This window comes from Pseudorasbora parva, chromosome 12, assembly GCF_024679245.1.
Source record: "Pseudorasbora parva isolate DD20220531a chromosome 12, ASM2467924v1, whole genome shotgun sequence".
NCBI lineage: Eukaryota > Metazoa > Chordata > Actinopteri > Cypriniformes > Gobionidae > Pseudorasbora > Pseudorasbora parva.
In genome coordinates, this window is record NC_090183.1 from 11,191,819 (window position 1) to 11,209,692 (window position 17,874).

General features: G+C 36.2%; 1 protein-coding gene across 1 annotated transcript; it reads left to right on the forward strand.

Annotated features, from left to right (window-relative positions):
- Positions 1-653: 653 nt before the first annotated feature.
- Positions 654-15,225, forward strand: tbx19 (T-box transcription factor 19). Its single transcript, XM_067458291.1, has 8 exons — positions 654-883; positions 2,756-3,020; positions 5,750-5,884; positions 10,255-10,316; positions 12,153-12,214; positions 12,348-12,548; positions 13,807-13,942; positions 14,067-15,225. The coding sequence occupies exons 1-8, from the start codon at positions 654-656 to the stop codon at positions 14,302-14,304; spliced, it is 1,329 nt and encodes a 442-aa protein (XP_067314392.1). The 3' UTR covers positions 14,305-15,225.
- Positions 15,226-17,874: the final 2,649 nt, after the last annotated feature.

The following is a 17,874-nucleotide window of genomic DNA, read 5'->3' on the forward strand; positions in this document are numbered from 1 at the left end:
GATAGTTCTATAAATTAATTCAAGATTAGTCCTTGTCTAAGAGTTTATTTCTAACAGGTCCTTACGAGCTGTCCGTGGTTCTGAAAATAAAGTTGTGTAGCCTACCTTTGTTTTTAGTTGGGTTTTTTTTTTTTTTTTTTTTTTTTTACTCTACGGATAGTGATTTACGTGTTGTTTTAGAACTTTGTTTTACGTAAATTATATTTTATCTTTTGTGTTCTGCCTGTCAGAAGTTTCGTTTGAACTTTCTGCGCAGTTTTTTTCTTTCTTCTATTGTCTAAACTGAATAGCATTTCCTAAATATAAATGTGAAGACTGGACATACATGTGAATGTAGAATATTAAAATGGTTACTGAAATGAAGAAAAAAGGGTTGTGAATGAATCACTTAATTAGGGCAAACCCACGTGACTACAGGTTTGTCCTCCGGTCATAAGAACAGGTGGTCGCGAGCTGAAAGTTCAGATCAAACATATTGGCTACTAGAAAACACACACTGCTAGTATAGTACTAAAGGGAATTCCTTTTCTTTTATGGTTGATGCAGTCCAAAAGTTTTTAGGCACAGAAATCTTCGGATAAATTATAGTGCGCTATAGTTAAAGTGCAGTTCTTTTCTACTCGGCGAGCGCGTTTGAGATTCTCCCGTTCCTTATGAAGGTGGAGGAAGAGCTGCGGAGCGGCGGCGGAGCGACGACCGGTGCTCGGGGCAGCAACGACTGCTGCATCACCAGACTGCTGAGCGTCGTGGAGAGCGAGTTACAGGCCGGCCGAGAGAAGGGAGACCCCACTGAGAAACAGCTCAAAGTCACCCTGGAAGATGCTGAGCTCTGGAGGAAATTCAAAGATGTCACCAATGAGATGATTGTGACGAAGAACGGAAGGTGAGCTGCAAAGAACTTGCGCCACGCTTTAAAAGTATTTTGGTGAAGCTGTGGTGTTTGTATTAGGTATCACTTTTTTTCTTTCTTTTTTTTTGCACAGAATATGTCATAAAATGTTTGTTCGTCATACAATTGTGAAGTTTACTTGAACTTATGAAGAAATAAGTTTATACACAGTAAAAAAAAAACCGTTGGGGTTTTTTAACCCAACATTTTTAAGTGAGTAGGTTACGTTATAATTTTATTTAGCTTTTTTATTATTATTATAGCCTACTTCGATAATTCCTAATCCGATTTTAGTCAAGTATTTTTTATAATATTAAGTCACAGAAGCATTATAATGTCTCTGCAGTATTTAACAAAATATTATTTGTGCTATCATCTTTCTTTAAAGATAGTGCATGCTCTCAAGCAAAAAAAAAAAAAAAAAAAAGGATTTAGGTTTTAAGTGTTAAAACAGTATTTATACTGTTCAAAATGAAGAAAAAGACAAAACAACACTTTCTGGTTGTCGGATACCTGTGAGAACTGACTTCACAGTAAAAATCACTTCCAATTGCTTAAAAAATATTATAAAAATGTCTCCGTAAAGTTAGTTGCTGCCTTACATTTTTAAATATATTCATATTGGCTGTGGTCATTTCAACTTAAATTATATACATCTCATTTTTTTAAAGTTGCTTGAATTATTTTGATGAGTTCATGTAAAACAAAATAATAAAATAATGTTGAAATCTAATATCTATAAATCTAATTGTATCTAATACAATGACATTAGAGCAAATTTAGTTTTTTTTTTTACATGCGTGCCCAAATACTTTTGGGCACCACATATAACATTTACTGCAATATTGTTTCTCAAATGGTATAACAGAGATAATATAAGAAGAAAAAAATGAAGATGCAAATATTTTAAATCAATGTCATAGTTTGAACCTAAAACTTTTCCTTTTTAAAAATGTTATCAGTTGTAGTTTAGTTTTTTTTTATAAGGATTCTCATTACATTTTGAATTACTAAAATGATCTGTGTCAAAATGCCCTGTCATCTCTACGCAGGTTTACTGTGTTGGCACATGGTGGTGTTTTTGATGTTTTTTTGGAACAGGCAGATTAATTTAATTGAAAAGGCTTGTTGTGGTGTTGTCAAGCTGAAGGGTGACTTGACCAACTCGTTCAGTAGTGATAGGTCAGCTCTGCAGGTGGGTGTCCTTCCATTTGCAGCCCCTCTTAAACTTGTTCTCATCCATAAAAAATCCTCACTGGGGTAAAAAAGTGGAAAATGACTAGCGCCCAACCTCTCATGAAGTTTGTGCTTGTAACTGCTTGTAGAGTTTTGGCAGGCACTCCAGGCAGTGTGAATCATTATACGTTTTTAACTTTTTAATCATGCATGTGAGTGTCTGAAGGCTTCTGGACAACTAAGATTTTTGTCTTAAAGGGATAGTTCCCCCAAAAATGAAAACGTACTCGCCCACCATCGTGTTTTTTTCTTCTATATGCGGAACGCATGTCAAAGTGTTTTTGTCCATGAACTGAAAACCAGTTCGATCCTAAACAACAATGGAATCTTTTGACTGTCAATGTATGGACAAAACAAAACAAAAATATATTTTATGTTCCATAGAACATACACTCTTTAAAATAAAGATTCCAAATTGAGGTTTTCACAACAATGAAACTTTGAAATCTTTTTTTTTCTTAGTGAAAAGAACATTTCAAGAACCCTTTCCACTATAAAGAACCTCTTGTGCAATGGAAAGGTTCTTTGTGGGACTATCAATGCCAATAAAGAACCCTTATTTGTAAGATTGTACAGGAGATCCATTAACCATTTTAAGCTATTCTTCTGTCATAATTCCTCCATTTATAGGAGGATGTTTCCAGTTCTGAAGGTCAGCGTGACGGGTCTGGATCCCAACGCCATGTATTCGTTCCTGTTGGATTTCAGCCCTGCAGACGGGCACCGGTGGAAGTACGTAAACGGCGAGTGGGTCCCCGCGGGCAAACCTGAGCCTCACAGCCACAGCTGTGTCTACATCCACCCCGACTCCCCCAACTTCGGTGCCCACTGGATGAAAGCCCCGGTGTCCTTCAACAAAGTCAAACTGACCAACAAACTCAATGGAGGCGGCCAGGTGCAGAAATAAGACATAATAGCTTTATGGCTAAAATAAGTTCCCACCCCACCCTCTGTCTTTTGCCACAAGTTTGTGCCTGTAGATTGAATCGTGCCGTCAAACTGACATGCGTTCCCCGTTTCAACAAAAAAAAACCCTGCACATTATGTAGGCTACACGTATCGCTCGTTGTGCAGGTGTGTAATGCCGTATGCGGCCTGTTCTGCAATCTTGAGTAGCCTCTCAGGTCTCTTGTGTGTCCAAACAGGCCTCTCTGTAGCTTTTAGGAGTCTTGGCCTGCCTTTAATCACCCTGTGCGCTGCCACGGGGAAATTTCAAGTGCGCATTTATACAATTAGTGCTCTCCTCGGCATCCACTTCACCTATGGAGCCCCTTTGTTCAGCAGGGACTGCATGTAAACAGGAATAAACAGCTCTTAATTGCCACTTTTCTCGTTTAATGCACTTCCTGCCGTTCAGACAGAGAGTGGTCTACTTCAGCTAGCCATCCTGGCTTTCAGCGGGGCCGCTGCGAGGTGCTCCAGCCCGCTCCATTCGAGTATGACTCCGCCACCAAATTATTATTGGTATTTACATGACCCCTCCCCTGCGCCCTCCCCGCCACCCCATCCTCTTCTCCTGTATTCCTGCCTGTTCCCTATTTACCGGGGTTTTTAAACGCAGAGCTGGCAGCGGAGAGGACGATGAGAGAGAACCAGCTCTAAATGAAATAATTGCTGTGGTTAGTTGTACATTATGGTAATTACCTCTGTTTTTTTCTATGCAAAATTAATTTAGCCATCAGTCCTTAGATGTTCAAAAAGGCAACATATTAAAAAAGGCAGCGGGGAGAGAAAAGCACACAAAGCCCTTTATGTCCCCTGTAGCCATGCAGATGAGTACCTGCCCCTCATCAGTCATTGTAATCTACCAATTAGAGAGGGGGGGGGGGAAATCAGCTTTTCTCTCTCATTCCGCCCGTCTCTTTCTCAGAATCCGGTCGATAGATTTATTCATGCTTGACATGGTCACTGCAGTCATTCAAAGAATTTTTTATATAGACAATGCAATGTGCAAATATAAAAACCTACCACTATGTAGTGATCGTGTCAGAATGTTTTCACTCAAAAGTCAGAATTCAAGAACTATTTGGAAGTTGGAATTTGAACCGCTTTGGTCACGTCCCACATGTTATGACATGAATAATTACATCTTGATATATGAAATGGCCTACATTAATTCTTATCTGATTAGACATGTGCTCTTAAGTTCAGAACTGTCAAAACAATTATACAGCCATCAAAATGACTTTAATTTTGTCATACAGGCTACAGAACTACAACAATATTAAGCAAAGAAGAAATAAATGGAATGAAATACAAAAACTATTTATATAACTCTTTAAGTGGCCGGGATAATACAAAGTCTTCAGTGTCACATGATTCTTTAGAAATCATTTGATTTGGTGCTCAATTATTAATAAAGGCTATTATTGTCATCAATATTGAAAACTGTTTTTGCTGCTTAATATTTTTGTGGAAATCATACATTTTTCAGATCTTTTAATCAATTTCAATGCATTCTTGCTGATTTTTTTTCTTCCTTTTTTAAATCTCACTCCAAACTTGTGAATGGTTTTGTATACTTTTGAGAAAAATATTAAGGAGCAAAAATATTCAACATTGATATTAATAAGAAATGATAATAACAAAAAAATAGGCAATCAACATATTATAATGATTTCTGAAGGATCATGTGACACTAAAGACTGGAGTAATCACATAAATACATTTTAAAATATATTAAAATATAGGAAAAAAAAATATTTTAAATTGTAATAATATTATTTCTGCTGGGTTACACTATTTCATTGGTCTACTTTAGACATTATAAGGAACTTAGAGTATTAGTACACTGTAAAAAATTATTGTTGGTTTAACTTAAAAAAGTAAGTAGCCTGGTTGCCTTAAAATTTTGAGTTTATTGAAATTAAAAATTTGAGTTGATACAATGAAGGACATTTGTTTAATAAATAGAAATTCAAAATATTATTGTATCTAAACCACATAAAAAATTTGATAAATCATGAAAATAGCACTATTTGGCATGTTTCACTGCGTCATCAGAAATAAAACACACACAATTACCCAATATGCTTACAAAATCTTTTAATAATATTTTAATAAAGGTTGTCGAATCTCAAAAATCAAAAATTAAATTTCAATGAACTCAAAATTTTAAGGCAACCAGGTAACTTTTTTTCTAAATATTTTTTTACAGTGTAGACTGTAGTATAGGGTTAGGTCTTCATGCTAGTAGAATAAGTTGACATGTTCTTGCTAAATTACCTAAAGTCAAAATAAAGTGTCATCAGAAATTAAGTAGTCTATTAATACTCTTATGACTGTAGTTGACAACATGTAGTTGCAAAGCTACTTAGAACATCTAAAGTGAACAATCAAAATAAAGTGTTACCTTTTCCTGCATGTATGTGTATTATACCGGTTTACAGCAGTTGTATGAATTGCTTTGGACTTCTGTTGCTATTCTTTACATTCAAAATGTATCTGTCCTTTTGCTCAGGTAAATTTCAGTCTAAAAATATATACTGGTGCAGTATGGACATACATTTTTAGCTGACGTCACTATGTCCGCTACCTTAGAAAGATGTTGTAAACTAATCTCCTGTAAAGAACCGATTTCTTTCTTACTTTCCTTTTGTCTTCTGTTCTGATTCCCTGGTCTAGATCATGCTGAATTCGCTCCATAAGTACGAACCTCAAATCCACATTGTTCGTGTAGGAGGCAGCCACAGGATGGTGACCAACATCTCTTTCACAGACACTCAGTTCATCGCTGTAACAGCCTACCAGAATGAGGAGGTTTGAGCATCTTCACTAAACATTTAGGATACACATTCTTAAAGGGATAATTCACCCAAAAGTAATTTATTCACTCATTTTGTTCCAAAAGACAGACAAATTTTGTTCTTCCATATACCTTGAAAAGTTCGGTTAGGCAGGTAGTTTATGTTGCTCTTTACCAAGAAGTGAATGACAAGCCCTCCAAAGGTCTATAAAGTTACAAAGCACGAATGAAAAAAAGGGTCAGAGGCCTGGTTGAGGTACTTAAAGTTGAGGTGCTTTTTTTGTGTGTGTGGAAACTTGCGGTTTTGGTAAGGGACGTGACATTTCCCAAAAAAGCTTTAAAGGGATACTTCACCACTTTTTCATATTAAACTATGTTATTCCCTTAATTAAAACGAGTTGATACATACCTCTCTCGTCACACCTCTCTCGTGCGGTGATGATCTGATAGCATTTAGCTTAGCCCACTAAGCCCAGTTCATTCACTATGGTACCAAACAGAGATCAAGTTAGAAGCCACCAAACACCTCCACGTTTTCTCTATTTAAATATAGTTGCACGAATAGTTGAGCGATCAAGTATGGTGACACAAAATAAAACGTGGCGCTTTTCTAATCGGATTAAAAAGGAGAACTATAATATATGGCGGAATAGCACTTCTGAGAGTACTTCGACTCGGCGCAGTAAAAAGTCCCATCTGAAACATCCTTGTTGAACCCAAAAACAAAATCAATAATCAAGAAAAAAAAGAACATAAGTCTAGGGTTGCCACCTTCAATACAGAAAAATAAGGGACGCCTGCCGGTGGCCACACCCCTCGGGGCCACGATGACCACAGTCCCGATGGTGTGCCAGTGCAGTGGTCGTATATCATAACTTAAAACCTAATTTGTATATATATATATATATATATATATATATATATATATATATATATATATATATATATATATATATATATATATATATATATATATGACATTATAATAGGATATCTGCTATTGAAATCAGTGTAAACAGATGCACTCAGTATAATACACAGCTATGACAATGAAAAACAAACTCAGCTGCTGTAACCTAGAGGGGAGTAGGATAAGAAATTGCAAATTAACTCGAGTAATTTTATAGTGTTGTGAACAAAGATTTTGACTAAAATATTTGTCATTGTTTGCAGTAACACCATCCAAACAGTGAAACCACACCTAAATAACTGAAAATGATATAATATCTACAATCATTTCTTATTTTAATAAAACACTACACAACATTTTTATTTTTGGTAAGTTAAGTAAATATATTTATGTATTATTCCGTTTTTATAGTCTATTGTTAATTCTATAGTATTGGATGATGCAATTATAATTTGTTAAGCATAACAAATAGTTGTTTATTTTATTCCTAAAAGGTCCTATTTTGATTATATATATATATATATATATATATATATATATATATATATATATATATATATATATATATATATATATATATATATATATATATATAAAATCTCTTATTAAAGTAATGCTTGTGTCTGACTATAGCCTACAACTTAACCTTAATAAACAAATCATACCATAACATCATTAATGCAGCCTACATTATTAACATTATATCTTAATAGGCAGCATTTATGAAATCTAACGTTATCAATCAAAAAATTGAGGTGATAAAAAAAAAAAAAAAACATAACACTGTCTGCCTCAGGAGATGCTTGAGGTATGAAGAACTGTGCAACAGTGCTTTGATTTCGGTGAGCTCTTGCATTTAGTGAATGTTGCTCTCCCGATGCATGTTGTCTTACATCTGACAGGCCAGCGTGCGCCACTGAAAACACTCGCCGACAAATAATTATTGTGCAATTGGCTTGGTATTCATTGCCGCGGACACTTTCCAGCCAAATATTTATTTCTTCCCACTCTCGTCTGTACCTCTGCATCCGCTTGCGTTTCTGCTCTGAAACTTTTACAGCTGGACGCGGAGGTATTTGGACCTGCCTCCGCCATCGTTTCAAATGGATTCTGCCCATATAGAAAATAACCTATACCTCTTCTGGCTCTGATTGGCCGTGATTCACGACCCGTGAACCTGAAACAAACCAATCAAACAAACCAACGACGGCAGCGACCCAATTAGGGGCAGAATAGGACGTGTCTTCACACAATGCGGGTGGACCTATGTAAAATACGGGACAAATCGCGTCCCGTATTGCTTTGATACGGGACGCGTCATTTTTCCTGAAAATACGGGACGATTCCGTATTTCAAGGGACGGGTGGCAACCCTACATAAGTCCCCTTTAACACGACAACAGTGAGCTAAAAACAGAATCTTTTTTCATTTGTGTTTTTCGCATACAGGCGACAACGTTGTCAAAACAATCCTGTTCACACGGATCCATGAAAATGATTAAAATGCTGTATTTTGCCAGTAGTTGGCAAGTAGTTAGTGATGTCACTTTGTAAAGAAACTAATTAGCAGATTTTTGTAGTTTATACCGAGACGATTGTTATTGTTTTCAAAAATGTGCACTTTGAAATGCATTTTCAAAAGTTTTGCATTTTTTTGGGCCCCCAAAACGCTGTTGTCATATAAATGAATGGCCAAAGCGCATAAAAAGCTTTACTTGAAAAAGTTGTAAACGGACGTTAGATGTTTTTCAGTGGAAAATTGCTGGGTGAACTATCCCTGTTAAAAAGAAGCTACTTGTGTTTTGCTGAATGCAAAATATAATAATTTGTTAAATACAAACCCGATTCCAAAAAAGTTGGGACATGTACAAATTGTGAATAAAAACAGAATGCAATGATATGGAAGTTTCAAATTTCAATATTTTATTCAGAATACAAAATAGATGACATATCAAATGTTAAAACTGAGAAAGTGTATAATTTTAAGGGGAAAATAAGTTGATTTTAAATTTCATGGCATCAACACATTTTAAAAAAGTTGGGACAAGGCCATGTTTACCTCTGTGTGGCATCCCCTCTTCTTTTTATAACAGTCTGCAAACGTCTGGGGACTGTGGAAACGAGTTGCTCAAGTTTATGAATTGGAATGTTGTCCCATTCTTGTCTAATGCAGGCTTCTAGTTGTTCAACTGTCTTAGGTCTTCTTTGTCGCATCTTCCTCTTTATGATGCGCCAAATGTTTTCTATGGGTGAAAGATCTGGACTGCAGGCTGGCCATTTCAGTACCCAGATCTTTCTTCTGCCTAGCCATGATGTTGTAATTGATGCAGTATGTGGTCTGGCATTGTCATGTAAAATATAAGGTCTTCCCTGAAAGAGACGACGTCTGGATGGGGGCATTGATGATCCCTTTCCAGATGTGTAAGCTGTCCATGCCACACACACTCATGCAACCCCATACCATCAGAGCTGCAGGCTCCTGAATGGAGCACTGATAACAACTTGGGTTGTCCTTGTCCTCTTTAGTCCGGATGACACGGCGTCCCAGTTTTCCAAAAAGAACTTCAAATTTTGATTCGTCTGACCACAGAACAGTTTTCCACTTTGCCACAGTCCATTTAAAAAATAGTCTTGGCCCAGAGAAAACGCCTGCGCTTCTGGATCATGTTTAGATTTGGCTTCTTTTTTGACCTATAGAGTTTTAGCCGGCAATGGCGAATGGCACGGTGGATTGTGTTCACCTACTAATGTTTTCTGGAAGTATTCCTGAGCCCATGTTGTGATTTTCCATTACAGTAGCATTCCTGTATGTGATCCAGTGGGTTCTAAGGGCTTGAAGATCACTGGCCTCCAGTATGGTTTTCCAGCCTTGACCCTTACGCACAGAGATTGTTCTAGATTCTCTGAATCTTTTGATGATATTACACACTGTAGATGATGATAACTTTCAAACTTCAAACTCTTTGCAATTATTCTCTGAGATCTTTTCTCCTTTCTGATATTGCTACACTATTTTTCACCACAGCATTGGGGGAATTGGTGATCCTCTGCCCATCTTGACTTCTGAGAGACACTGTCACACTGAGAGGCTCTTTTTGTACCCAATCATGTTGCCAATTGACCTAATAGGTTACAAATTGGTCCTGCAGCTGTTACTTGAATGTACATTTAACTTTTTGGTCCTCTTATTGCTACCTGTCCCAAATTTCATCTTTTATGAAATCTGAAATGAGCCAATTTTTGGCATAACATTTCAAAATGTCTCACTTTCAACATTTTATATATTCTATTGTGAATAAAATATTAATGAGATTTGCAAATTATTGCACTCCTTTTTTGTTCACAATTTGTACAGTGTCCCAACTTTTTTGGAATCGGGTTTGTAGTTAAATATTATATTATCAGATAAAAATATGAGACTTCTGGTGTATGAATGTTTTATCCTCACAGTCCTCTGGTCGCCTTCCCTTCACAGATAACTGCACTGAAGATAAAACACAATCCGTTTGCCAAAGCTTTTCTCGATGCAAAGGAAAGGTACAATTTATTTAACGTACATCAAACAAACATTGTCAGTGTCAGAAGATAAGTTTTCTCACTAATTTAACAATGCGGATTTCAACTCATAATATCATAGCAGGCATTAGCGCTAGTCAAGCTAGCATGACTGTGCGAAATCAGCCGTGATTAGCGACCAATTATTAAACGTTTATGCTTTGAATTGAGTGAGTGTGTGAGCAAAGGAGCTTGTTGGAGAGGCAGTGTGAAGTGAGAGTGAGAGATTTTAAGCTGCTTCAGTGAAGAATGTGTGAGATATTACACAACAATGTTGGTGAAATGAGCGCTAAATAATTTTACTCTAGTAAATGTAGTCATAACTTCACTGAAGCAGAGGTACAACAACTTTATGAAAAACTACTCTAAATTGTGGAAATTACAGAGTGAATCTCATAAGCATCTTCAACCAAAAGCACTTGTTTTATTAACCTTTTAATCTAAAAACCAAAGGAAAAATAAGTTATATTTTGCAGAAAGAAAATGTACACATATAATATGAATATATAAGGAATGCATATTTTAGGACCATTTGCATATTGCATTACAGTAATCACAACTGCAAAAGAAAAAGGTTTTATTTTCTATTTATAAGTCTAAATTGTTGTTACCATAATGTGTAATTCAAATTATTCTCATTAATGAGTAGTTCACACACAAAAAAAATGAAATGCCCAGATGATGCACTGAAAACCATAAAAAAAAAAAAACATGTAAAAATTAGGTACATTTGAAATTTGAATGTACTTTGTGAGTATTAAAAAAGAACATTATATACCGGTAGTATGAATATGGATAGTATGAATGAGATTTGGACGTACATCCGCCATGTTGTTACTGTCACGTGACCTACCAGTTTCATCCGTGGTTGCATTGCTTCACTTGACTTCCGTTCATAAATCCTGTCCCGTGGCTAATAAAGCTTTTCGGATGCATCTATTTTAGTACACGGTTTTTCGCATACTAGGGAAGTATTTGATTTTGTATGCAACGAAAGTATGAAATGTTGGACACATAATGCACTCAAATAGAAGCTTTAAAAGAAGTGTATGTAAGATTGTGGCCAAAAGTGGTACTGCATTCACTTTCTAATGACTGTAATGGTGTATCCGCTCTATACTACTTTAAAATATAAAACTTTACAATTTAAATAATAGCTTTTATGTATTTATATTTTGCATTACAGTAGAGTTCATGATAAATAAGTTTTTCTCTCCACAGTCCATAAACTAGCAAAGTATAAATACTGAATTTAATTACAAGATTTTAAGATAATTGTTTGACGTTAGATGCACATCATCAAATAAAAACTTTACAGGCGTCACATGATTTGCACATCGTTCTTAAGACTATACTCAAGAATATTTTTTAACTTTAATACTTAGTTTGAGCAAACATGAATTCAATTGATCAATAGTGACAGTAACAGCATGTATGATGTTACAACAAATTAAACACAAATATTAGAAAGCACAAGCTTTTTTTCAACTAATAATAATAATAATATGTTTTTCTTGCATGAACGAGATTATGGGGATGAAGGGTCATGTGACATTACAGATGTCTGTAATGGCTGTGGAAAGTTCAGCTTTGCCATCACAAGAATATATTGAAATAAAAACATTTTAAATGGTGAAATATTGTTTTACTGTATTCTTGATCAAATAAATTCAGTTTTGGTGAGCATAAGAGACTTCTCTCAAAAACATTTTAAAAAAATCGTATCACCCCCAAAATTTTGAACAACGGTGTATGTAACTGATTTATGGATATGAATTGTTTTGAATTGTTCTTCATTTGAGCTTTTTCTCTCTATAGGAGCCATCCTAAGAATCATCTAGAACCTCCAGCTGAAAACCAGCATGTGGGCATACCACACTGTAAGTGAATCATGTTCTTAATGTTGGCAAAACTAATCTTTTTGTCTGATTCATGGACATGTTTAAGAAATATGTAAGCATTGTGTTACCAGTTTTATGTGAAGCATTTTGGTGTCCATTTGTTGGTTTGCAGGCGGATGGTTCATATCAAACCCAGACACTCTGTGTTCTAGTGGTGGCAACTTTCCGTACCCAGGAGGTTTACCGCTTACTCCCCACCATGGGTACAAACACTACCCAAGTCTGCACGGGCATCGAGCAGCCCCGTACCCTTCGCCCTACCTGCCCCGCCATCATCATCATCATCACCACCACCACCGTGGCCATAACTCAGGTAACACGCCACACAATTTGAATCATGTCACAGCAATAGCTTTTTGTATTAATCTAAAACTGACAATTACACAATAATTTACTCCTCATCATGTTATTTCAAACTTGTTTGACTTTCCTTCTTCTAAGTAACACACAAAAAAAGAAATGTTGAAAAATGTACCGGTCATTCATTTCCATATAATGAAAGTGAATGGGGATCCAGACTTAAACTGTCTTAAGTTATGCACTATATTTCCAGGTTATTAAATATTCTAGGTTATTATGATTCCCCCCCTAAAGAACAATGTCCCTTTACTTTTACATTGTAACAAATTTAGTTGAGTTTAGCATGTGCAGGATGATGCTGCAACAGGAAATGTCATTATAAGAAATAAAAACATTTGCTAATTTAGTGGTTATACCACAAAATGTAAAATTATTCACAAGTTGTAAGTTAAAGTGTAAGATATCTTACCTCGAGGGTCTAATTTTTTTTTTCTTTAAAATAAAAACTAGCGTTTTTACTCAACAATTCTAAAAACAGTGATGTGTCAACAAATCCCTCAACAGACATAAAAAACGTATATCATTGAGCACTATTCATGTATGGATGTATAGAAACAGCCAATCAGAGAGTCATGACAGGCAAAACATGCTAAAAAAAAAAGAAGCTCTTAACAGCTAACTCCCCTTTTTTGACTAACTAAATCTCATATTCAGATCTCTGATATACAGGTAAAATAGCAAAATTAGCACACTCTGGCTGGAAAATGAAGTCAGTCAATCAATCAATTAACTTTATTTATATAGCGCTTTTACAATCGCGATTGTGTCAAAGCAGCTCCACAGTGTCAAACAGGATAATATTGCAACAAAATTAGATTTGGCTGTACAGTCGTTCTAGAGAAAACAGTCAGAATCTCCATTAAGCTTGTCTGCTGAAGGAAGCATGGTGCTCTAAAATGTCCTGGTAGACAGATCAGATGCGTTGACTCTAGACTTTATAAAACACAGAGAACCAACACCAGCCGATGACATGACACCCCAAACCATCACTGACTGTGGAAACCTCACACTGGACTTCAAGCATGTTGGATTGTGTGCCTCTCCATTCTTCCTCCAGACTCTGAGACCTTGATTAGAGCGTGACACTTTGAGCGTACAATACTGAACCTTTTCCACAAATTTATTGAGATGCACCTATGTTATATTATATAAATATAAAAAGTCAGGTTGTTCTTTGCGATCTCACTTAATTGTTTTGTTTTTCTTTGAAGTGTCTCTATCTGAGAATCTGAGTCCAAGTGCCGTGCAGATGTTCTCCGGCCACGAGAGCTGGACAGGTGTGTCTCCTCCTGGCCCTGCTGCGATGCTGTCTATGCCGCCTGATCCAAGCTCACCCGGAGCTAGCAGGTCAGAAAGAGAACCGACTTTATACAGATGAGACATTTAAGCCTTATTAAATATGACAATATGTCAAACAATAATGTAAAAAAGTGTTGCACCAAGTTATGTTTGCTCATCTGTGATTTTTCAGTCAGTATCCATGCCTATGGACTGTGAGCAGTTGCACTGTGTCATCCAGTCCTCCAGGGGGCATTGTGAGTGCCACACACAGCCAGGAGGAATCTGCAGATGGTGGCTCCACTTCTACGTCGCCCTGCTCCTTACTGCAGGGCCACGGACCAACCAGCTCAGAGAGTGCTGTAGATCATGCCAATCACAGTAGGGTAGGCGGAGTGAGCTGGTCTTCTGTCACCACCCACTCATTTTGAGTGCTCTCATTGAATTGTCAAGAAACATGTGGATGTACATGATATTTGAAGATTGTGAGTGTACAGCTGGTTTTGAAGTGTTAATAGAGTGCAAAAGTTTGTTCCGGGAGTAATCTTTCCATTCATGTATCCCATGAGGATTTAAAAAAAAAAGTCTTCATTAAAGGTGTCATGAACTGACTTTTTTAAAATGAATTTATAATGTTGTCTGAGGTCAACTGATGACATTTGTGTGGTTTTTACATTCAAAAACATCATAATAATAAGTAATAGGCTATTTTCTACACTGGTTTTGAGGCTCTCTCCAAAACGCTGGATTTTGATTGGGTGTGCTGCACTGAAGACTTGGAAGTAAACGCCCACGGCTAGGATTGGAGAAGATTTGCATATTTAATGAGCTTCAGCTCCCCCTTCAGTTCAGTTCACATGAGGGAGGGATTGTTTTCAAAGCGGCAACCGGAATGATTCTCTCACAGGGCTCGTAAACGTCTTTATCAAACAAACACAATGATTTATTTCTCATCCACCCGCGATTGATTGGAATATTAATTCTGTATTACTCTGCCCGCACGATCGGTTTATATAAGTGCGAACCACACATGCACGCACGCACGCACGACCGCCCGCCCGGATCAAGAAAAGGAATATTTCACTATTTGAGATTCACCGGCCTGCAGACGTGCTTACGTTTTGGTAGCCTGTCTGGAAAACGCACAGTCGTGGGACTACTATTACATATTAAAAAATAAGTTTTATTCACATAAGTGTGTTGCACCATTCCTGTTGGATCCAATATAGAAGACAACATTGTGTTTTAATCTCAAAATGTCTGCAAATCCAGCTCGACCAGAGACTTGTTTGCAAACGTTTCCGCAGTTAAATGAAGCGATTGCGAACACGCGTACATGTCTTCCCCACATGAGCTGGAACTCTATTAAAAATAAATTAAGTATCACACATTACTAATATTATGATCCAAAGGAAGCTTATGCAAGGACTGTGTTCTTCCACAATATTTCTATCTTCTTTGGCATGTTTATTCCTGCTGGCTAGCAATCTGAACAGCTCTAGTCGTTGGGTGGGGCTACTGATTTAGACGTGCTGTATATAAATATATAACTTACATTTTTACTAATGAATAGCCTTGTCAAATGACTATCGTTTTAACTTATATGGTGGAAAAGTTGACGTTTGCTAGAAGGATCGAGTGAACGATCTAAGCAAAGTATCTACGGTTGTATTTTGTAATACAAAATAATATTACCCTTTGTCATTAGACACACTATTTAGTTTTGTATGGTACTTGGTGTTTCCTATTGTTACTGTAAGCATCTCGAGTTATCTAGACAATGCTGTCTCTCTAAGAAACTTTCAATTTATCAGAAACTGTTTAACAGCCAATAAGTGGATAAATCGCTACTTACTGCTTGCAGGAATACAGTTGCTACTTTCTTCAGTGTAAGACGCTGAGTGTAGCTTGCTTGATTTGGGCCAAACAAACTTTAGGAAAAACTTACATGAAGTGCAATTTGATTGTTTAGTTTGTCTCAAGTCCATTAGCATACATGGAGGGGCCGGGGTCATGACCTATACAGGGACCAGCCACCTGGGGGCAATCGAGACTTGATTGTGACTCTCTGATTGGTGGAATTTTCTGTACAGCCTTATGGGTAATAGAGGTGGGCAATATGATCAAAATTGTATTCCATTACATAACGATAGCTATACAGTTTATCATGATTTAGAGGGTTTTTATATTATTTTTGTTATTAAAAATAAGAAGCAAATTACAAACAAAAGAACAAATACAATATAACAAACAATTTTTCAGGTACAATAATATTAGGATTCAGTTAGAAATAGTACAGAAATTGAATAACCCAATGTAATAAAAAAAAATACTGCATAGTCTTCACTGTATGAATTAATTTATTCTTATTAAATCTACAAAAGTTACTCAATCAAGAGCAGTCAGTTATTTTCTTTGTCTTTTGTTGTCTTGATTAACTTTAATGATACAGAGAGCAGAAGGAATATAAGGCTGCTGTCACTTTAAGATGGAATGCACCACTGTACTGATGCAGTGCTGACTTGAGACATAACCTTCTGTGTTTACATGAATACTCCACACGATGGGCATTTTGACATAATTGTGATTTCAACTATTTAAGCGCAATATGATGTGAGAGAACTGAATTCACAATTGCATTTTGATGCGTCTTTCTGTGCACGCGTTTCAGCTGCGAACACCGCAATCTCTAATGATATAACATACTGCCAACCCCAGTAAGTTTATCACCACAAATTCCACTGTTATTTTTAAGAAAATAAGGTGAAATAATGCAAGCTGACAGCTCAACATAAACAAATATCATTGATTGACAAACCTTACAAGTTATCATTAAAAATCTATTATCCTATGGAGAAAAATGAATGTAGTTTTACTTCCAGAACCTGATTGTTGCACTCTATTGCCCTGTCCTGAATGATGCCCATGTATTATAATAGAAAAGGGAAAACTTCTGTGCTTTCAGTGTATGTGTTTGACAGTCTTCTGTTGTAATATCGTGATTTGATATGTTATAATTGATCTGAGCAAAGCTTTAGTGTGAATGTTGTCATCCAGTTGGTAATCATCTAACAACACCAAGGTCATGGGTTAGGTCCCAGGGAACAACACACTGCTAAAGAAAATTGGATAAAAACTTCTGTCATATAACTGCTTAACTGTAAATGATGTACACCACCATTCAAAGGTTTGGGTTCAGTACGATTTTTTCTTTTTTTTTTCTTTTTGCAAGTCTCGTATGTTAGCTGCATTTATTTGATCAGAAATACAGCAAAAATAATAATATTCTGAAACATTATTACAATTTAAATAATAATATATAATAACTTATTTGAATATATTTTAAAATATAATGCATCCATGTGATGGCAAAGCTGATTTTTCAGCATCATTACTCCAGTTCTCAGTGTCACATGATCTTTTAGAAATCATTCTAATATGATGAATTGCTGTTTAAGAAATATTTCTGATTATCATCAGTTGAAAACAGTGGTTTTGCTTAATATTTTTGTGGAAACACTTTTTCCAGGATTCTTTAATAGATAGAAAGTTCAAAAGAACAGCAATTATTTGAAATGGATATCTTTTGTAACTTTATAATGTTACTTTTTCTTTTAATTGAATGCGTCATTGCTGCTGAAGAAACAATTTTAAAAAATCTTCCTGACCCCAAATTTTTATATTTTATTTCACTTCACAGTCCATTAGTGCATTTGCACAACTGTCTGGTCAAAAGTTCAAAGCTGTTATCAGAAAATCAGACTGGAGTGACTCACAGAGAGCTTACTACAACTACAACTGAGGTAAAACTCGACAATTAGGCCCCGGCATAAATGGTTACTCTATTCTAGTTAATCAATTAAAACACTTTGGCATGTGGAACAAGGCAGTTTTTGGCAGGCACAGTGCTTTCACAGTACTTTTTACCTCCATTTGAGCACACAACTGCAAACACATTCATTCACAATCTTTTTTCTCTCTCTCTCTTTCTCTCTCACACA